This window comes from Xenopus laevis, chromosome 2L, assembly GCF_017654675.1.
Source record: "Xenopus laevis strain J_2021 chromosome 2L, Xenopus_laevis_v10.1, whole genome shotgun sequence".
In the NCBI taxonomy this organism is placed as follows: domain Eukaryota; kingdom Metazoa; phylum Chordata; class Amphibia; order Anura; family Pipidae; genus Xenopus; species Xenopus laevis.
In genome coordinates, this window is record NC_054373.1 from 28,380,157 (window position 1) to 28,403,760 (window position 23,604).

Sequence of the window (23,604 nt, forward strand, 5' to 3'; positions counted from 1 at the left end):
GGCTGACCAGATCAATCAAATAACCGCTATTTTGCAGTCTTGTGTATACTCAGCTTTTACATTTTGTTGAATAGACCTGCTAATTTTGGAGTGTATGAGAGGCACTGGAAACTACTTGGTGGTAGGATTGGAAAGGGAAGGGGTTAGCTGTGTTACCCTTTAGGACTACTTAACATGAAAAGGACTAGCCCACTGACATCCCAGGAGAAATCCCAGGGGTCCCACCCCAGGTCCATACACACTGGTCAGGGGAGATGTCATTGATGTGGCACAGTAAGGGTGGGAGGTGGATGTTATTGGTTAAAAGTTGGTGGTGCAGGCCTTGAGGTCAGGTCTTCCAGTGGGCCCAAGGGTTTTGGTCACTGGTAACCTGATATTGATACCAATACTTAAAAATTCACTTTTCACAAGTGCTTGATAATGCAATAGCTTTAAATGAAAATTTGGAAACTTGGAACCTCATATTTTTTTTAATTCAGTGACAGACCCCTAACTGAAAGAGAATCGGGTAGGAATCCCCAGTAAATCCAGAGTATCAAGGCATGTGTTGCAAGAGCAGCAGAAACTCTTCCAAGGTTACATGGAAGGCTATTTTCATGTCTATAGGTCTCTGAAGGTTACCCATCCAACGCTAGGGTTCCCAGTAGCGAAAGCTGGTAGAATATTTAGAGGCAGAATATCCCCCAGAGCTGAGAAGCAGAGACAACATGTGCTGTGCTTGTTCTGCTGTACCTGCAGTATCTTGTTCTGCTGTAAAAAAAAACTGCCTCGGATAAAGTAGCGGTTAGAAGTACAGTAATAAATATAAGTTACCTGTTTTGGAACCTCTTGTACCAGAGTAGCTTTGCACCATAATATTGACACCTCCTCCTGGTTTTTGTGAGCACTTTGGGGACCTGTTTACTAAAGCGGTCAAGTTTTCCCTTTACTTGATTTCATCCCTAAATGCAGGATTTTCTAGGGGTGCAAGAAATTTCTCACACACACTTACCAGTTTGACCATTGATGTTATTTACTAAACCAACTCACTGGCTTAAAGCTTAAAACAATTAAACCCATAGGGCAAAGTTGGGCAAGTGAAGCTGTTACTGCTGGTGCTAGCATAGGGAGCAATGGAGTAGTACTCTTCATACCCAAGTACCCTTTATGTATGTTTGAACCAGCATTCACTGAATATGCACAAAATGAACCTTGTATGTTAATTATATTATTCTAACTGTTCATAAAATAAAGGGCAGAATCCCAGGACCCTTACTTTTTTTAAACTTTAAAGGGGTGGTTCATCTTTAAGGTAACTTTTAGTATGTTATAGAATGGCCAATTCTAAGCAACTTTTCAATTGGTCTTCATTATTTTATTTTTTATATTTATTTGCCTTTTTCTTCTGACTCTTTGCAGCTTTCAAATGGGTGTCGCTGACCCCTTCTAGAAACAAAAGCTCTGTAAGGCTACACATTTATTGTTATTGCTACTTTTTGTTACTCATCTTTCTATTCAGGTCTCTCCTCCATATTTCAGTCTCTCATTCAAATTGCTAGAGGAATTTGGACCATACCAACCAGATTGCTGAAATTGCAAACTGGAGAGCAGTTGAATAAAAAACGAAATAACTCAAAAACCTTAAATAATAAAAAATGAAAACCAATTTCAAATTGTCTCAGAATTTCACTCTCTACATCATACTAAAAGTTTCTGAAAGGTGAACAACCCCTTTAACTAATGAAAAGGAAATGCATTAGGATTATAATGTTTTCAAGAGTTTTTTATAAAGTTTTTTTTGTGCTTTTGATAGATGCTGTGAGTTAGCGTTGATTGAAATTCCAGGATTGGCGGTGATTGCCTCTTATGTGTTGCTCTGGACCTGCAACTGTTACAATGGGACCTATCCTGAACTGCTTGGGGTACTTCTTTCCATCCCAGTAAGTACACCATTGGTTGGATATGAAAGCTGCTGCTTGTAGTTATATAATTGTTGTCCTTTTGCTTTATTCAGCATGAGGATACATGAGTCAGACATATTGCAACCAATATAGCACCCTTGCTATTGATAGACTTACCAGCTGTATTTCCAGGCTTGGAATAGATGCACTTATCTTTTTTCAGCTTGGTTTTTTTTGATGATTGTGATGCACACACATTGATGGCAGGAATGTTGTATGGTAGGTTAAATAGTTATATAGTAGCTGAGGTTAAAATGGCATACTTACATTGAAGGAGAAGGAAAGCTCCAAGACGGTTTAGTGCCAACAGATTAGCCACAATAGTGCAAGCTAGAACGCTATATTTACTCTGCAGAATGCTTTACCATACCTGAGTAAACAGCTTTAGACACTGTCTGTTTGTTTAGGATAGAAGCTGCCATTTAAACTTGGTGTGACATCACTTCCTGCCTGAGTCTCTCCCTGCTTACTTACAGCTCTGAGCTCAGATTACAGCAGGGATGGGAGGAGGGAGGGGGGAGGAGCAAACTGAGCATGCTCAAGCCCTGCCCTGGAGGTTTATGATGAAAACAGGAAGTCTGATACAGAAGCCCATATGTATACAATAAAAGGAAAAAATGCTGTGTTTCTTTTGACAAAGGACTAAGAGCAGCATTACTTTGAGGGTTTACTGATGTATTTATATAGACCTTTCTGATAAAGCTTACTTCATTTTAGCCTTTCCTTATCTGTCTTCTAAGGGTATGTGGATAAAATTTGGTAGTCAGATTCACCATTAAATGACTGTTAAAATACTAATAAAAAAGAACTGAAGGACTAGATGGGGTAAGGTTCCTTCTTGCACCTCCTGGATGTTTAGAAGGTTTTAGGCCAGACCAAGCGGACCCTAGGCTGTGGAGAAACACAGGCCGAGAATCTGCTACTCCGCTCTTACTTTGCTTCTGCTCTGCCTGCAACTGAAAACATTGCCCACAAAGACAAGGTGGATTTTGGAGCTGAAATGCAAGATTTTGCATTTCTCGTCGAAATCCACTGCACCTGATGCAATTGTCAGCCATGTCCACTGTCCACTGCATATTGTGCAGAGGCCTGAATACTGTTATTGGAAAAGCTGTTTATTTATTTAAAGGCAAAACACGTTCATAACATGTTTTGCATAACAAATTTATGCAAAGAGAACAACATTTCCAGCTAGGGGTAAAGTAATGGTTTAAATGTCTCTGGTTTAAATGGCTCCATCAGATCTCAAATAAGCAGACAAGTGATAGTAAAATGTATTTCTGATTTATAATATTTATAATATAATATGATGAAATTCTTTCGTTGGAATTTGACCTATACACAAGTCTTCAGCAGTAATATGGGAACCATAAAGCTGTCTTTTCTGAAGATAAGCACGTTATCCTGTTTTGTCCTTTCCCAATGCATATATAGACATGTTCTTCCAGATAAGATTAATAACACAGTGCAGGCATCCCTTGTTTTCTAGATCCAGTTAACATAGTCTTTGAGCTATTTGGGTCCATTCATAACAGTGATAGGAAATTTGTCAATAACACACAGTGATGCAGGAGTCAATGCATTAATAGGCTACACAAGCATACAATCTGTCACCAAATGGGATGGGTACAGGTCTATAGTATATTTAGAAACTTCACAGCAGGTTGAGGGTGGTTACGGTTAGGTGCAAGTCAGGAAGCTCCTAACATGAACATCAATACTGTCCTGCATCATTTTGAGTGATAATGAAGAACATGTCAGTATCACCTACTGGGGCAAATTTACTAAAGAGCGAAGAGACTAACGCTGGTGAAAATTCGGCAGCATGACGTCATTTCGGTACTTCGCCGATTTACTAACGGTCGCTGGCATAACCACTAGCGAAGGTGATAGACTATAGTGGTATTTCGCTGCCTAACGCCTGACGAATTTGCTCTCTGGCGAATTGACGTAACTACGCAAATTCGATAAAATGCAGATTTTACTGAATGTTACCTCTTGCGCCAGACTTCGCCACCTCGGACCAGGCAAAGTGCAATAGAGTAGATAGGACTTCCTCAAAATTTAGTTGAAAAATGTTCTAAGTCCCAGGAAACGCTCACGTATTTTCCTTTTTTCAGGGTGATAGGCTGCAAAAGAGCAAAACATTTTTTTGGGGGTAACCGACTTTCCCCCTACATTTCCTAACATATGGCACATAAACTATACACTGGGCTCATGTTTAGGGCAATATAACAACTCTATTTTATTTTATTAAGGTTTCCCGGGCTTGTGTAATGTAATGTATTTGCTGCAACATATCCGTCCATTCAACTTTAACTTATGCCGTATGCAAATTAGGCAACAGTAGAGCAACTTCGCTTTGCTTGGCGCAGTAACGCTAGCGCAACTTCGCCAGTGTTCGGCACCCTGGACGCAACATCGGATTTTAGTGAATTAGCGTTGTCCTGGCAAATCTATGACTGGCGAAGTGTTGCACTGTGAGCGAAGCCGTCGCTGGCGAATTTTCGGAGGTTAGTAAATTTGCCCCTAAGTATCCACCCTAATGATGTTGTTTCTAATGTTGATTGTTCCCAGACTTGAGTTATCTGTAACCTAAGCTATCTATCTAAAACCAGCTGAGTTATGTCACATGCAAGCATTACATTAAATAAGGAACCAGTGTACCCATGTTATGTATCAAATTTAATGGTCATCATTAAAAAATGTTTAAAAAGATGTTTTCAAAAAAAAGGAGATAAAACCTGCACAAATGGAATTCCTTTTCTAAACACGTTATGTTTTATAGACCAGTAATTAAAAAAAACATATAGATGCACAAGCACAAGACTCAGTTGATATGATATGGAATACTGATGGGCTGGAAATATGTTCTAACTGTGGCAAGAGCAGGTTATACACATTATTATTCTCTTCTTAGCCTCAATATAATTGTCCATCGTGCTTCATGGGACTAGAGCTCCTTTCCTTCAATCCTCAGGGTTTCTTACAATCATTTTAGTATATATATAACCCCCTAGTTACTGGTTGGCCCAAGTCTTAAGTTGGAGGACTACTTGTTTCAAAATCAATATTGATGTAAGCAATTGTTTAAAAACAAAGTTAGCACACTTCACAGTTTGTATATTCCTCCTGGCAGTGTCGGACTGGGATCTCAGGGGCCCTCCAGAAAACCTTAGTCCTTGGGGCCCACTTTTCAAACGATTATTCCTCCTCTCCTCAAACAATCTATTTTTTTCCTAGTCTGTTCAAAATATACTATATTCTTCTATTATTAAGCCCCTTAAAAAAATAGGGAATGACCATGAAATAGGCTAAATGGTTAGAAGCAAGAGGGCCCACTGACACCAGGGCCCACCAGGAGTTTTCCTGGTATCCCGGTGGGCCAGTCCAACACTGCCTCCTGGAAAACATAGAAACAGAATGTAATACAGGTATGGGACCTGTTATCCAGAATGCGAAGGACCTGGGGTTTTCCGGATAATGGATATTTGCATAATTTGGATCTTCATGCCTTATGTCTACTATAAAATCAAGTTAACATAAAATCAACCCAATAGGCTGATTTTGCTTCCAATAAGGATAAAGTATATGTTAACTGGGAACTGTTTAATTGTTATAGAGAAAAAGGAAATCATTTTTAAAAATGTGGATTATTTGGATTAAATGAAGTCTATGGGAGACGACCTTTCCATAATTCAGAGCTTTCTGGATGGGGTTTCCACATAAAGGATCCCATACTTGCATATATTACCTAAAGTGTTGCTGATTTAATGAATACCTTTTTAATATCTAATAGCAGCAACCATATTCTGTCCCGTCTGCCTACACGTTATTGGAAAAAACTATGTGGACAGCAAGGTTTTTACTTGGCACTTCTTATGAAGAGCAATGACATTAGAACTATAGACGTGTTCTGGCTTTTTCCAGAGTTAGCTTTCTTCGGTTAGGCAATACACACAGATATGCAACATTGTCTGTTCTTTCTCTCTGGAATCAGTGATGGTTTTTTTTTTGGTGTACTCCTGTTTTTCTCCAGTTGCCTGAATGTTGAGGATCCTTCCCCTCACAGAAGCAGTGAGTAGTAAGGGCAGATGAACTTCTTAACGGTTGCATAAATGTGCACTTAAATGTCCAAACATTGATAGGGTCAAATAGCTAGACCTTGCAAAGCAGCATGATTTGTAGTGTTGTTCAGGGGCTTTCTCTGCTTGGGAGCCAAGATGTTCCTCTTCTCTCTTTGGGACACTGAAAATATTTTGCACATACTTGTTTCCCGTTGGGACATTCTTTTATTTGGAATGGACACTTGTCTTCACAACTACAAGGAAAAATAAAAAACAACCCAAAAGCAACAGTTTAATCTCAATGTCGAACTCATATTCTAAAGAAGCGTCTTCCTCTGCACTGGGAACTGATTACCAGCACAGTATTACACAGAATCATCTCTGACTAAAACTCTGGCTCACATTTCTTGAGAGGTCATTGCCTACTCTTGCATTTCTGTACATTTGACCTGAACAACTCCAAAGTGCCTGTTATCTAGGGGCTGATTCACTAAGGGTCGAATATCGAGGGTTAATTAACCCTCGATATTCGACTAGGAATTGAAATCCTTCGACTTCGAATATCGAAGTCGAAGGATTTAGCGCAAATACTGCGATCGTACGATCAAAGGATTATTCCTTCGATCGAACGATTAAATCCTTCGAATCGAACGATTCAAATCCAACGATCGAAGGAATATCCTTCGATCAAAAAAAGTTAGGCAAGCCTATGGGGACCTTCCCCATAGGCTAACATTGAGTTCGGTAGCTTTTAGATGGCGAACTAGGGGGTCGAAGTTTTTTTTAAAGAGACAGTACTTCGACTATTGAATGGTCGAATAGTCGAACGATTTTTACTTCCAATCCTTCGATTCGAAGTCGTAGTCGAAGGTCGAAGTAGCCCATTCGATGGTCGAAGTAGCCCAAAAAATACTTCGAAGTTTTTTTACTTCGAATCCTTCACTCGAATTTAGTGAATCGGCCCCCTAGTGTGTTCTATTATCATTCCATATCCCCAGACCCAGTACCTTGGCGTTATGCTTGATTGTGCCCCGTCCTTCACTCATCACATCAATAACTTTCCTACCTTACAAAATAAAATTCAAACTAAAGATCTTGACATTCAAAGCAATTCACAATTTTGCTCCGCCATACACCTCTGAAGTTATTTCCAAGTACTCAGCTACTTGCTACTCTCCTCTACTGATCTACTCATCAACATCTCAACCATCTAACTCCTATTTCCTATTGTCAGTAATTAGGGAAGGTTTTAATGGGAGGATTAGCTATCTAGCTAGAATTAAGTGTAATATACAATGCCCTTGATAAAGGTACAATACACACCTCCCAATGCAAAGTGCAGAAGATAGGAAACCCACCTGCATGTATCAGGAAAAAATATTTTCTGTTTCTTGGCACAACTTTCTAGTGTCTCCCTACATTCACAGAGGCAGCTCTCTTGGTTCAGAACATGGTGTATGCTGGGACATGTCCGCTTGCACACACATTCACAGTTGTCTTCAAATTCCATGTGGGCTCCACATATAGCTAGTTCTGCATTACAAAAATAACATGTGTTCTTGAGTGGGAACAGTATAGCAAGTAAATGTGCAATCACATTAGTGATAAGTAAATGAAATATTCTAAGCCAATCGCAGGGCAACACTGCATAATATTTTTATTACTTCAAAACACTTTATACTGTTCCTTTAAGATTTCTTTTCTCACAATTTCAACATTTTACAATTTGGCCCCTATTGGCTCAAAGTGTTCATTATAAATAGATGTCTTGCGAAAATGCTAATTCTGTGTCCCAACACTGCTGCAACACCTAGGGGCAAATTTACCTAAGGTCGAATTAATTAACCCTCGATAATAATTGAAATCCTTCGACTTTGAATATCGAAGTCGAAGGATGTATCGCAATTCGAACGATCAAAGGAATAATCGTTTGATCGAAGGATTATCCTTCGATCAGAAAATTGTTAGGAAGCCTGTGGGGACCTTCCCCGTAGGCTAACATTGGCCTCGGTAGGTTTTAGGTGGCGAACTAGGGGGTCGAAGTATTTTTTAAAGAGACAGTACTTCGACTATCGAATGGTCGAATAGTTGAACGATTTTTAGTTTGAATCGAAGTCGAAGGTCGAAGTAGCCCATTCGATGGTCAAAGTAGCCAAAAAAAACTTCGAAATTCAAAGTTTTTTTCTGCTATTCCTTCACTCGAGATAAGTAAATGGGCCCCTTATTGTGCATTATAAATGAATTGCCCGGTGACACTAGGGTACATGGTGTCACATGATACCAGTGCAGGAATCACCATGCTGACTGATTATGACATGTATACTCTTCTGTGCAAGACTTGATCACAGAACCACATTCTTTTTCAATATGTTAACAGCTTTCATTACTGCACTTTTAATACCTTCCCTTCTTCTACTGATTGTTGGCTCCCTTTGAAGCACACACTCACACAGGTTGCTATCCCACTGCCATCCATTCGGGCAGCTTGTATCTTCCTGGTCGCAACTGAAAAAAAAAACAAAAATATTTCACAATATCAGAATATGATCCATTTGCTTGTTGGAAGGAGCTTGCAGCACTCTTTGCTTGCTTCCATGAATCCATAAAAATATGGAGTCGCATGGAGATCCAGTGCAAATCAACTGGCATAATACCAATAGCTGTTGGGTGCAAGGGAACCCTGTTATTCACACGTACCATAGGTATCCCTAGCATGTTGTGCCTTGTTTGCACATCTAATTGATGCACATGTTCTCTTTTACAGTGCCCCACTCAGGGGGTAACACTACTTAAACGTGATTCAATCCAGAGCATTTTTAGTGATATTCCTAACTTAGAACTGGAGTGTCTATAAACATCATATGTTTCTGAATGACCCAGCCACTGACTAGTGTTAAAATAGAGATATATCTTAAACGTGAAAACACTTTCACTTTTCTAAGCTCCAGGTAAGAATCTCGACTCTAAATGGATCACCCAGAGAATAGGCAAGATAGCCTTACCTTTCAAATAACCCATTTTTCAATATAGTTTTACTGATTTTATATTTCATTCTCCTGTTGGTTTACAACCACAAAGTCACTTCACTGTCAGTAGACAGGAATTTTATTGGACCCCTAGTTTACGAGGTTGTCCTTTTTTTTAACACTGCATGTATTTCGTGTGATTTGCATATTAGTAGTTGCTAAATTGTTGTTTACAAAAGTATGATGTTTAGACTGGTTTCCTTGAAAAATGGAAAGCTATGTGGCTCAGCTCTCTCTCACTATAAAAGTGCAAGCTTGGTGGTACAGTATACTCCTGATTAAGCTGGCCATAGACGCAAAGATCTCATCGTACGAATCGAGGATTCGTACGATTTTCGGAACGTGTGTGGAGAGTCCCGACATTTTTCGTCCGACGGAGATCGGTCGTTTGGTCGATCGGACAGGTTAGAAAATTTCTGTCGACTGCCGATAATATCTCTGCGTGTATTGCCGATCGTACGATTTTCAGTGGGAGACTGTCACCAGCTTTGTCTATCGTACGATTGCTGTCAGGGGCAGAACATCGGCTGATCTGTTCTTTAACTACTTTATTTGGTCGGAATGGTAAGACTTTGATCTGAATGGTTAGTGGCGGGTCGGGAGATCGGATCTTTGCATCTGTGGCCAGCTTTAAGCTTAACTAATTTTCATAGTGTGCAGGATTTTAGTGTGTGTAAATAAAGCAAAAGTTCCTGCCACATCCTTTAGTCTCCCCCTTTGGATAACCTTGATCACTTTTGTTTTCTTTCAGAGTTGCAGCTATTTGCTTATTTCATCATTTCCTTCATAATTATTTGTTCCAAAAGTCATATTTCTCTATCAAATTCCTATTAGAAAATAAATAGCGATAAAATAATATCACTGTTTTCATGACCTTTCAGTTCTTGTTCACGAAAGAGCAAAAAGGCAGGTGGCCAGACCACATTAAGGCATTGTTCAGATCCTTCTGCTATCTAAAAATGATTATTTTGCCTGTTATTACTGCTGTTGTATTTGATACAGTTAGTGTTTCTATTTTCATCTCAGTTAATATTCATTGGGTGTCCAATTTAAACACCTCAGGGGCAAGGCATCCACTGGTTTGTGAGCGGACAATTTTTATTGCTCAAGAAGTTTGATTAATGTAAAACAGATGGAGGCTTGAAACTCTCATATGTCATCAATCAATCTTGACATAAAATGACTAAGGAGTTGATCGTTACCCCTTATAGGTGTTAGGCTGAAAGATGGAATGTAAAAAAAAAAAAGTAGAGTGGCTTGGTATTTTAAGGGGGGTTACTGAATGTTCTTTTATTTTCTCAACCATTAGTCAATCTATATTAACCTTGAGAAACCCCAGCAATGTTAGAACCTCGGAGGTTTATGCTACAAACACATGTACTTAGGAATGCAGACAATATTTGTCTTTTTTAACCAACACATTCTTTTTTATTGTGCAAGAAATCACATTAGACATGCATTGTTCTGCTGAGTTTAGCTCAATTTTGCAGATCCTCGACAAATGAGATAAGAGGGACTTGAACATATAACAAAGAGTGGACCAGTGTTGTTAGTGGAGTACCGCAGGGCTCTGTACTAGGTCCCTTGCTTTTCAACTTGTTTATTAATGACCTGGAGGTGGGCATTGAAAGTAATGTTTCTATTTTTGCAACTTTGTAGAGTGATTTGTCTAAGTTGGGAAACTGGGCAGCAAATTGGAAAATGAGGTTCAATGTTGATAAATGCAGGTTATGCACTTTGGCAAAAATAATATAAATGCAAGTTATACACTAAATGGCAGTGTGTTGGGAGTTTCCTTAAATGAGAAGGATCTAGGGGTCTTTGTAGATAACAAGTTGTCTAATTCTGGGCAGTGTCATTCTGTGGCTACTAAAGCAAATAAAGTTCTGTCTTGCATAAAAAAGGGCATTAACTCAAGGGATGAAAACATAATTATGCCTCTTTATAGGTCCCTGGTGAGGCCTCATCTGGAGTATGCAGTGCAGTTTTGGACTCCAGTCCTTAAGAGGGATATAAATGAGCTGGAGAGAGTGCAGAGACTCAGTGCAACTAAACTGGTTAGAGGGAGGGAAGACTTAAATTATGAGGGGAGACTGTCAAGGTTGGGGTTGTTTTCTCTGGAAAAAAGGCGCTTGCGAGGGGACATGACTACACTTTACAAGTACATTAGAGGACATTATAGACAAATAGCAGGGGACCTTTTCACCCATAAAGTGGATCATTGTACCAGAGGCCTCCCCTTTAGACTAGAAGAAAAGAACTTTCATTTGAAGCAACGTAGGGGGTTCTTCACAGTCAGGACAGTGAGGTTGTGGAATGCACTGCCGGGTGATGTTGTGATGCTGATTCAGTTAATGCCTTTAAGAATGGCTTGGATGATTTTTTGGACAGACATAATATCAAAGGCTATTGTGATACTAATTACTAAGTAGGATACTATTAATTCCTATTTATTCTTGTAGCTCAGTATTAAATCTTGCCTGCTATGGTTCCTTATAGCATGAACCAGATAAATGTTAGAACTGGTTTTCCAAAGACATGGGAATATGAGAATGAAAGCCTAGCCTATAGCCAAGGGAAAGCCCAGCTAGAGCCAAAAGTGTATAGGTCTGTATGACTGTTGATGAATCCACAAAATTGAATGTACTTTTTGAAGTTAGTTTTGGCTCTTAGCTTAGAAGTGGGGACATGTCCTTTTGTTTGCCTTTGCCTCTTTATGCTGATTGTTGCTTTTATAGCTGGAGAGGAGCATGCACTCCTCTAAAAACTTTTGGCTCATAGCACAAATATCATTTTGATTATAGGGGATCTTTCTGGAACACACTGTTCTATGTTCTATTTTAATTGCGTTTTGATATTGACTCTAAAAGTGCCCATACACAGGCAGATCCACTCGTTTGGCGATGTCGACAAATGAGTGGATCTCTCCCCGAGATGCCCACATTGAAGTGGGCATATTGGGCTGATTCGATCTTGGGCCCTAGGGGCCAACGACCAATAAGCTGCCGACTCGATCTGTCTGTAACTTTTATCGGCACGTGTATGGGGGCCTTTATACAGTTAATCATTTACTGTTTTGAGGTCAGTTTCAAGATTGGTTGCTAAAGGGAATTTTTTCCCCTATGGACTGTAAATTGGAGGACTACAGACTGGGTGCCCATAACTTTACTACAAAGTGTCCAACAAATACAGTATTAACAATGTAGAAGTAAGTGATTTGCTGTATTAGGGCTATGGCAGGGGTCCCCAACCACTGGGCCACAGGCTGTGCTGAACTGGGTTGTGTCTGGTCCCAGTCTATAATAGCTGCAAAAACAATGAAAAAGGCCCTAATTACCTGCAATCCCAACTACCTGATGCACCATTGCCATGACAACAGCTGTGCGAAGCCCAGAAAGCTTTCTACTGATCGCGATAAGGACCAAAATACTGTTTGGAAAGTTTTTTGGTAAGCCTAAAATGCACCCAGGCATCTACATCCCCCCGACCCTTGTAAAAATGGTCTTGCTTGAAACTGGTCCATGGTGCAAAATAGGTTGGGGACCAGTGGGCTTTGGTGCATTTCAATCACTATCATATGCAGCCCGGAAACACCTCTTCCAACTGAGAGGTCTATGGGAAGCGCTATGCCTAAAACTCAATTGGCAGGACATGAGGTGCATTGTTTTAAAAGCCTTTAAAGTAATTTTGTTTTCTTGAAGCTTTTCTTACTTTATAATTTAACAAAAAGACTAATAATGAACATAACTGAGAAGAATATAGGAGAAAAAGAACACAAGTTACCCGTATTCCGGATAGTGGACAGATCTTCGTATAATGGCCTTCGAAAGCCGTGGAGAACTTGGCGTGCATTTGCAGCTTGTGTGATTGGCTATTTTGATGGTTACGGGTTCTGGTGCTTGTGTTAATGGAACCGAGATTTCAAAAAGCTAAAGAAGGAGAAAACCATGATCAGTTTGTGGTTTTTATTACAAATTTGCCTTTAATGCTTGAAATATGAGGCAATGTTTTTTTGAAAGACATGGGGTTATTTATCAAAGGTCCAGTTGATTTTTACCGAAAAAATTCAAGCTTTCAAGGGTATTTTTTTTCAGTTAAAACTCAAATTTTTGGGTAAAAAAAAACCTTGATTTTTTTTTAGATGTATTATACCTTGATCCTGGAAATAGCTAGAATCTCAAAATACTTCAGCTAAAACCTGTCGAGGTGATGTAGAAGTCAACAGCAGAGGTCCCTTTATCTATTTAGATGTTTATAGCCTTCGTGATGTTCAGGTTTTTCTTGGTGGGTTTCGCTCAAAAACTTGATAAATTAAAGCCATTCGAGTTTTTTTTTTCGCTGAAAACTCGATCAATTCAAGTCTTCAGGATCTTCACCCCGAATTCACTGATTCGAGCTTTTTCCATTTCTTAAATCAGAAAACATTCGAGTTGTGAGTTCATTCGAGGTATAAACAACCTCACAAACCTCTAAAACTCGACCTTTGATAAATAACCCCCCATGGTGTAATTGTCTACAACTGCTCCTAATTACTTGCACTCAGGATGAGTCAAAAGGAGTGTGAATCCCTTGAATATACTGTAGGAATACCCTGCTTCTACTTACTGTATGTTATTTTTTCAATATTTAACTATCCAACTGGGGTTATGAAGAGGGACAATATATCAGCAGCCTTTAGTTATTAATCATCTTGAGATTGGAAGGTCTGGATAAGGATTTGGAGGTGTTCAAATGATAGGGGCACATTTACCTAGGGTCGAATATCGAGGGTTAATTAACCCTCGATATTCGACAGTCGAAGTAAAATCCTGCGACTTCGAATATCGAAGTCGAAGGATTTACCGCTATTCCTACGATCGAACGATCGAAGGAATAATCGTTCGATTGAACGATTAAATACTTTGGATCGAACAATTCGAAGGATTTTAATCCATCGATGGATGGATATTCCTTCGATCAGAAAATTGTTAGGAAGCCTATGGGGACCTTCCCCATAGGCTAACATTGGCCTCGGTAGGTTTTAGGTGGCGAACTAGGGGGTCAAAGTATTTTTTAAAGAGACAGTACTTCGACTATCGAATGGTCGAATAGTCGAACGCTTTTTAGTTCGAATCATTCGATTCGAAGTCTAAGGTCGTAGTCTAAGGTCGAAGTAGCCCATTCGATGGTCGAAGTAGCCATATTCGACCATTCGAAATTCGAACTATTTTTCCTCTATTCCTTCACAAGAACTAAGTAAATGGGCCCCATAGTGTAGGTTACATAATTTTTTCACAAATAAATATGTAGCTGAACTGTAATAGGTGACTTTACTTGACATGCCTGTTGTAAGACATGGTTATGAATTGCTTTTTTCGAAAGCTTTTCTGTTTAAACCTCCATGTCTTCTGCAGTACAAGTCAGACTTTGAGTTGTTTGGTGGCAGCCCTATAGAAACAACTGGCCGCTTGTCAGATCTAGTGAAAACATCGTAATGCAACTAATATTTGCAGCAATGTGTGGACATTTACAGTTCACATATCTTCACATAAATTGTGCGTAGAACAGATATGAAAAGTACATATTGAGGCCCATAGCAGGACAGATGCAGATCAACTTTTTTCATTGTCAAGAAACAATGATTTCAGTTCTGTCTGCCTTGAAATCCAATTTTAATTCAGGATGATGGCACACAGGGCACTTTACTGTCCACGGGACATGTACCCCCACAGGGGACAAGGCGCTTGAAAATACCTTGTCATTGAGAACTGTGGGAATTGCCACGAGTAAAATATGAATTACATAAATGTGTGCCTTCTACAATATTATATGATTATGCTGTTCATATGTGTTACCTGAGGTCATTCCTGCAGTTCCCATTGGCTGGTTATTTTTGGGTGTTTTGCCTATTTCAGTGCAATTTTCTACGGGTAATGGGCAGGGCAGGGGTCTGTATGGGGGCCCTGGCACAGGAGCACCGGTGGGCCCCGGGCCCCCCAGTCTGACCATGTGTGTACTATCACTAGGGATGCACCAAATCCACTATTTTGGATTCAGTGTCGGACTGGGATGCCTGGGGCCCACCAGAAAACCTTTAGCCACAGGCCCACTCTCCAAAATATTTTTTCTTTTTTTGTCATTCACTTTCTTTATTTTTTCAATCACTGTTCCTCAAATATTATTATCAGTCTCTACCTCCACTTCTTCTCTTTAGTCTTATATAGAAATGGGGCAACTGCTGTTTAATTTGCATACAAGGTGAGTAGAAGGGCCCACTGACACCTGGGCCCACCTGGAGTTTTCCTGGTATCCCGGGGGGCCAGTCCAACACTCTTTGGATTTTTTTTTTGGAAAGATTCGGCCGAATACCAAACTGTTTTGTGACAAAAAGTCACGAGATTTCGGTTCGGTTCAGCCGGGCAGAAGGATTCGGCTGAATCCAAATCCTGCTGAAAATAAATCAAATCCTGAACCGAATCCTGGATTCGGTGCATCCCTAACCATAAACATTATAGTGATACTGACATGTACTTTTGTTTACAGTAGTGTCAGAATGCCCTCCCCATTATTCCCTTTGATAAAGGGTTGTTTAATAGACTGAGACAATTTGCAATTGGTTTTCTTTGTATTATTTGTGGTTTTTGAGTTATTTAGCTTTTTAATTCAGCAGCTCATCAGTTTGCAATTTCAGCAATCTGGTTGCTAGGGTCCAAATTACCCTAGTAACCATGCATTGATTTGAATAAGAGACTGGAATGTGAATTGGAGAGGCCTGGATAGAAAGATGTGTAAAAAAAAAAAAATAGCAATAATGATACATTTGTAGCCATACAGAGCATTTGTTTTTAGGTGGGGTCAATGATCCCCATTTAAAAATCTATAAGAAAGTCAGAAGAAGAAGGCAAATAATTCAAAAATGATATAAAATAAATAATGAAGACCAATGGAACAGTTTTTTATAATTAGCCATTCTATAACATACTAAAATTAACTTAAAGGTGAACAACCTCTTTTAAAAAAAAACCTATTCCTTGTCCTCCTCTGAGGCCTCCTTGGACTCTTGATACTCTTCTCCACCTGCTCCAGCCATCATGTTGGGCTTGGGTGGGAGTACAAATACAAAGTTTATATGGTGCTCCAGCCAGCCCCCAGCCAACCCAGCATTATTGTTCCAGCCAGAACAAGGGGAGTCCAAAAATGGTACAATGGTAGTTAAGGACAAGAACATACAAAGTGATATTGAGACATTTCTGTAAAAAAAAAAATCTAAACTTAGGTCAAGAGCAGTGTTGCAGATTCTGTGGCTATGGCAGTATCCTATAGTTTTATATGAGTCAAAGTTGTAATTAAATAAGACACTAAAGATACTAGTTTGTGCTCCAGTCTGCTTGAAACCAGAAGAAAATGTTGTAATAATCCATTGCAATGCATAGAATTGTCTGCAGCAATTTGTCATTATTTGAAGCATCTTTAGAACAGACATCTGGCTTCTTTCTCGCTGTCAGATTAGCTACATTTTTATTTATGTAGCCGGAGACCAACATTTTTTTAATTATTTGTGGAATGGATTTCAAAAATGCTACCAATGTGTTTACCATTGAATGACACGTTCAGAGTATCGTGTCAGCAGTCAAATAGTGTCTGAGATTTAAAATGAGATAAGGGAACACAAGGTTCTTATCTGCTGTAAACATCTGTTTCTTTTTATTTGCATTCACTGTAAAACCAAAGAGGTCTCCAACTACAATACCAATGCTAAACAATGAGCATTCTACATGCAGACATTGCTTATCTGTGTGCAGATGCTCAGCATTAATCCGGCAAGTTCAAGAAAAGTATATGAAAGAAACCATGGAATGGGATCCGTTATCCGGAAACCCATGATTCATTATGCTCTGAATTATAGAAAGGCTGTCTCCCATAGACTCTTTTAATTCAAATACTCAAATGTTCAAATTTCTCTTTTCTCTGTAAAATGGAAAAAAATGTACCTTGAACTTGATCCAAACTAAGATATAATTAATCCTTATTCGAGGCAAAACCAGCCTATTGGGTTTATTTAGGGGCACTTTTACTAAGGGTCAAATTTCGAAGTGGTAAAACTTCGAAATTCGACCATCGAATTGTAGAAATTCGATAGTCAAAGTTTTTTTTTTGAGTGAATGTAACCTTTTTCGATCGAATTCAAATCGTTCGATCGAATGATTTTCAAGAATAAAACTTTGACTTCTAAAAACTTAGGGGCAAATTCACTAAGCCGCTAAGCGCCGAACGCTAGCGTTAATTCGCTAGCATTTGGCATTTTCGCTACTGCGCAAATTCACTAACGAACGCTGGCGTAGTTTCGCTAGTGTTACTTCGCAACCTTACATCAGGCGAATTTTCGCTAGCGACGAAACTACGCAAATTCACTAACTTGCGCAGTGTACTGAACGCTACCTTTTACGCTAGACTTCCTTCACCACCTCAGACCTGGCGAAGCGCAATAGAGTAGATAGGGATTGTTTCAAAAAAAGTCAATTTTTTTTCTAAGTCCCAAAAAAATGCTGGCGTGTTTTCTACATGATGGCTAGCGTAACTTCGCTTTATATAGCGAATCAACGCTAGCGCATCTTTGCAACCTTACACTAACCCTGTGCGCAACTTCGGATTTTAGTGAATTTGCGGAGCCCTGGCGAAACTACGCCTGGCGAAGTGCGGCGAAGTTGCGCCTGGCGCAACTTCGCATCTTAGTGAATTTGCCCCTTAGCCAAATACTGGCTATAGGTTCTAGGAGGTCCCCATAGGCTAAAATAGCAAATCGGCAGGTTTAAGGTGGGGAAGTGTCAAAGATTTTTAAAGAGACAGTACTTCGATTTTCGAATGGTCGAATAGTATACGTTTTTTCAATTCGAATCGAATTTTGGCCTATTCGATGGTCGAAGTACCCAAAAATTAATTCGAAATTTGAAGTTTTTGAATTCGAAAATTCACTTAGTAAAGGTGCCCCTTAATGTTTACAGGATTTTCTAGTAGACTTAGGGTAGGGACACACTGGGCGATTTGGGGAGATTTAGTCGCCTGGCGACTAATCGCAGCGACTTTTCTCCCCGAATGCCTCCCCTCACTCTGCGCCTGGATAAAATGAAAAGTCGCCGGCGCTAATCACACACGGCGATTCGTTTTCCGAAATCGCCCGAAGTTGCCTCACGAGGAAACTTCGGGCAACTTCGGAAAACAAATCGCCGCGTGTGATTAGCGCAGGCGATTTTTCATTTTATCCAGGCGCAGAGTGAGGGGAGGCATTGGGGAAAGATTGGTCGTGGAAAGTCGCGGCGATTAGTCGACTAAATCTCCCCAAATCGCCCAGTGTGTCCCTACCCTTAAGGTATGGAGATCCAGATTACAGAAAGATCCATTATCTGGAAAGCCCCAGGTCCTGAGCATTCTGGATAACAGGTCCCATACCTGTATAATAAAATCAGCAAAGGGTACAATGCATAGCTAATAGCAGAAAGCATCCTAGTATATTGATATTGTACAGAGTTGAGTGAAAATTGGTGGTTAAGCCTTCTTTGTTTTAAGCATTTTAATTAGGATCCTTCAAACTGATTCCACCAACCAACCAATCAATCAAAATATTGATAAAAATAATGTTGACAGTTTGATAAATGCCATGAATGTAAAGGTGGCCATACACAGAGAGATCCGCTCATTTGGCAATATCGGGCTGATCCGATCGTGGCCCCTGGGGCCCAACGATCGGATCCTAATGAATGGTAATGGGCGGTCGGATCTCGGGGCCGCATCAACGAACAGATGCAGCTGCGATCCGACGGGATTTTTAGTCCCATCCGATCGAGATCTGGCCGACTTTCGGCCAGATCTCGATCGGGGAAGGCCGTCGGCGGCCCCATACACGGGCCAATAAGCTGCCGACTCGGTCTGTCGGCAGCTTTTATCGGTACGTGTATGGCCACCTTAAGTCAAGCTTTCTTTTGCAGAAAGTTTCAAGACCCAAGGAAGACATTAAGGGGGTTATTTATTTTGCAAAAATCACAAAAACATTTTTTTTATAAAATCGGACTTTTAAAAAAAAATATCAGAGTTTTCAGGTGAAAAATCTGAAAAAATTGTTAAAGTCGGATGAAAAATCTGAAAAAATCTTGAAAATCTGATTTTTTTTTCTCACAAAGCAAATTTTCAGGGAAAATGGAACAATAAATAAGCGCAAAAAACCCGAGCGGATTTGATCGGAGTTTGTAGCAGAATATATTGAGATAAATTCTGACTTTAATAAATAACCCCCTCAAAGGAATTTACGCTAAGCCCCCTTAGTTACAAAGACCCCCAGCTTGTGGCTGCATTGTACATACCCCAATGTTCAAAGAAATCTAAGCCATATATATAAAAATTGAATGAAGGCTGTTGCATAACAGGGTCTTTCAAAAAATGATTATCTATTATTTAACAAATCAGATTTGTTAAATAATAAATATAAATTTTTTGCCAGACCCTGTTGTGCAACAGCCTTCATTCAATTTTTATACATATATACTGTTAGTACCAGGGCAATAACCCATATAAGTGAGTGCATGATTTATGCAAAAGTGCATCACAGTACAGTACAGTACTTATTGAAAGAGCACGTCCATTTAGGCAGGCAGCCCTGGGGGGGACATGCAGGTCCGTGTTCTCTATTTTGGAGGGAAGAGACCTACAGCTGTTCTTTTATGTACAGTAAAGGGCTAAACGTGCAATGACTCGACTCATAAAAATGTATTTGAAGGTTTGATACTGTGCCAACCTTAGGCCAAAGTCACCCGTTTTGATAAAGAGGGATGCTCTAAATCCAACTTTTTCCAGAATCATTAGATTTCTCTATTAGCACAATATGAATACAGAACTTAAACATCACGTGATATTTCATGGGCAACTGACAATTACACATTTTTGTTCTTTTGTTTTTTACTTTTGCTCAAGTTAGAAAATTCGGAAAAAGGTTGGGCTGGTACCAATAGAGGAGTCAACATTTGGTGAATCCCTACTTGTACAGACAATGCATTCCGTTCTATTCGAGGCATGCCATAAGTATACAGAGTTTATAGAAGGTTATAGAAATGGTTTACTTTGCCATATTCTGCCCCTGTGACTTTATTATATATGTCTCACTGTTGGCTCAGTTGGGATATTTATTTCATATACTGTACGTATTGTTGGTTGTGAGTTCTACAATCTCACAAACTTACCGTCTTGAAAACATATGAAGTGCTCGTGTTTACACATGAGATTCCTTCTTCGTTGCAGCAGCCTCCGCATCTAAACACTGATACACAGGGAGGCTTGAAAAAGGTGTTGGTTGAGGTGCCAAGGTCCTTTCCAACATCCACACAAGTTTCCCTGGGAATACACTGAGTCTTCTGCCATTCCTCATCTATAACTGTTACAATACAGAAATAGCCATGAATGTCACTAGCAACAAGTCTACTAGAATATGGCACATTTTATTCACAGTTATTAGCATAATTACATTCTGATAGCTATTGCTGGCACTTGTCGTAATCTTCTATAAAGCAGAAGAACACCTTCCCCATCTAGCCCTGGTGCTACCATTGCAGTAGATTACCTGTTGGTACCATTGCAGAATGTTTTGGGGCTCCAAAAAATCTGCAATGGGATCAACTAGGAGCCTGCTCATTTCAGAGGTCAGACCAGCAATGTACAGACTAGGGTAAAGCAAGATCATAGCTTTATACAGTGCTACGCAATATGTTGGCGCTATATAAATACATGTTATTATAATAATAATAATAATAATAATAATAGCTGAAAATGAGCAAAAGATCAGGGGACAGTCAGAAACAGGCCAGAGTAAGAACCAGGAAAACACACAATGTTAAAGGAAGGAGTGAACCCCTCCCCACACTGAACACCAGATATTGGTCAAGGATAGGGGTTTGTTAGTGAATTCCTTTTTGGGCCACTGTTTAAGAGCAATGGAATAAGTTATGAGATAGGTTACTGCTCCTGGCCAAGGTTTGCACCTTTTGTTATATATGGGGGTTATTGCCTTGTACCACTGTTAATATACACCCCCTCATATGACTGAGAAATGATCTTTCCTACATAGAGGCACATGCAATGGGAACAGTGATTTCCAGAAACAATTCTTTTCATGATATTCATGTACCGGTACATCTGTGAATTGTGTAGGCTCCTCTCTGATAGAAGAATGTTTCCTGGTTCTGAAATGCAAGCCATAAAGTGGGAATTTGTTGACTGATACTAAGCATTTCATTTTATTCTTTTATGGATCCCAAAGGCAACAAATAAATTGCCTTGTTTCAAAAATACAATCTAAAACATTGTTTATCTTCTTGCCTTTTCTCTTTGTTGCACGCCAACACGACAGATCAACATGTTCTCGGGTTTATTTAGGTAGGATCATCTCATTATGAGGTTTTTTTTGTAATTTGTAAATTTTTTGTGTGCATCTGGCAAGCATTAAAATAACAATAACAATGCATTGGTTAAAGCCAATAGAGCAGCTTTTGTATATATATTTATATTTATTTATATATATTTATTTATATTTATTTATATATTTATTTATTTATTTTATACAGGTATGGGACCTGTTATTCAGAATGCTCGGGACCTGTGGTTTTCCGGATAACGGATCTTTCCGTAATTTGGGTCTTCATGCCTTAAGTCTTCTAGAAATTAATTTAAACATTAAATAAACCCAATAGGCTGATTTTGCTTCCAATAAGGATTAATTATATTTTAGTTGGGATCAAGTCCAAGCTACTGTTTTATTATTACAGAGAAAAATGAAATCATTTTAAAAAATTTGGATTAGTTGGATAAAATGGAGTCTATGGGAGATATCGGGTTTCCATATAAGGGATCCTATACCTGTACTTAATTATTAGAGTAAAACCAGCCCATTAAGTATATTTAATGTTTACATTATTTTCTAGTAGATTTAAGAAGATCCAGAAAAACCCAGGTCCTGAGCATTCTGGATAATAGGTCTATATATATAGTATGGTACCTGTTATCTTTCCATAATTTGGATTTTCATACCCTAAGTCTACTATGTAAACATTAAATAAACCAAATAAGCTGGTTTTGCCTCCAATACGGATTAATTATTATTATATCTTATTATTAATCAGTATTATATCTTATATCTTATTACAGAGAAAAAGGAAATACTTTTTAAAAATTTGGATTATTTGGATAACATGGGGTCTATGGGAGTCGGCCATCGAATAATTTGGAGCTTTCTGGATAATGGGTTTCCATATATTAGTATAATTTTAAAAACGAACAAGATATATGATATAAGACTATGAATCAACAGGCTGACATAATATAACAGTCATATGTGATAGAAGAGAAGAAACTCTGTTTAATGTATTCTTTTAGCAAAATATATGGAACTGATCCCAGATTCACGGCTAAAAAAAGAAAAAGAAAATAAATGGCTAAATAGTTGGACGTGCATCTGTTTTTTAAATAGTTATCATCAACAAATACATGCTAAAAGGCTTAGCTCTGTCAGGCCTTAGGTAAGACTTTATGAAGTGCCTTTTGACACATTTCATGCTGACCAGACTTCATTGTTTTCAGTGAGATGTGTGCTCTACAAAAGAATTTCTAAAAATATATACACTTAAACTGTCATCTGGAACTGTCAGTTGATTTTTATTCCAAGCCCCATATCTTGATATTTTAATCCAAGATAGGAATGAGCCTATCTATCAAAAGTTGTAACCATAACTCCCCAGTGTTGTGCATACTCCACTCAACAACATTTTTAAAAGGAGTCTGTGGAGCTCTATAAAGGGCAAGCCATTAGCTAACTTCCTCCAACTTTATAATCATATCCTATTAGCACAGTACAAGCATCTGAACAGAATTCCTGACTCACCTCGCCTTGTGTGACCCAAACTTCCCTTCTTTAACCCTATTGAGCTTCAGCCAACAATGTGTTCAAACCCTTCTGAGATGAAGGTATCACAACCACCACATAGGGTAGCGGTGGAGAGGCTGGAGGTTCGAAGCCTAAAGGATGGATAACTCAGGGTATAGCCATAAACGGCTGAACTGAGTCAATAGGCCATGTTAAAGTGAATGTGAAGTTTAAAGGAGAACTAAAGCCTAACTAAAGAAGTAGCTAGAAATATTGCACATTATGTTTTGGGTTTCTGCAACAGCCTAAGGCAACCACAACCCTTTAGCAGTAAAGATCTGTGTCTCCAAAGATGCCCCAGTAGCTCCCCATCTTCTTTTCTGCTGATGCACTGCACATGCTCTGTGCAGCTCTGTGTCATACTATAAGGCTGATTAGTAATAAATTACTACATGGCAGCACATAAACCGATACAAACTCCAGCAGCACTCCGGTATAGTAAAAGAAATTTATTTGTGCAAATGAAGCAACGTTTCGGGCATAACCAGCCCTTTATCAAGCAGCTTGATAAATATATCCAAATTACTGGTTAACTACATCTGCATTTTTTTTTTGCATTAAACTGTGAATGGCTGAATTTTGTTTCCTTAATTAAGTCAGGCACCATATTTCCATGTTTTCCCAATCTTCAC

At 39.1% G+C, this 23,604-nt stretch overlaps 1 protein-coding gene across 1 annotated transcript in view; it reads right to left on the reverse strand.

Annotated features, from left to right (window-relative positions):
• Positions 1–4,612: 4,612 nt before the first annotated feature.
• The window catches only part of vegfd.L (vascular endothelial growth factor D), a 41,268-nt gene continuing 22,276 nt past the window's right edge, over positions 4,613–23,604 (reverse strand). The window contains exons 3-7 of the mRNA XM_018244687.2: positions 20,241–20,431; positions 12,817–12,962; positions 8,409–8,512; positions 7,366–7,540; positions 4,613–6,261 (exon numbers count right to left, since the gene is read on the reverse strand). Of these exons, the coding sequence (XP_018100176.1) occupies positions 6,135–6,261; positions 7,366–7,540; positions 8,409–8,512; positions 12,817–12,962; positions 20,241–20,431 (743 nt within the window). The 3' untranslated portion in view covers positions 4,613–6,134. The remainder of the gene's footprint in view (positions 6,262–7,365; positions 7,541–8,408; positions 8,513–12,816; positions 12,963–20,240; positions 20,432–23,604) is intronic.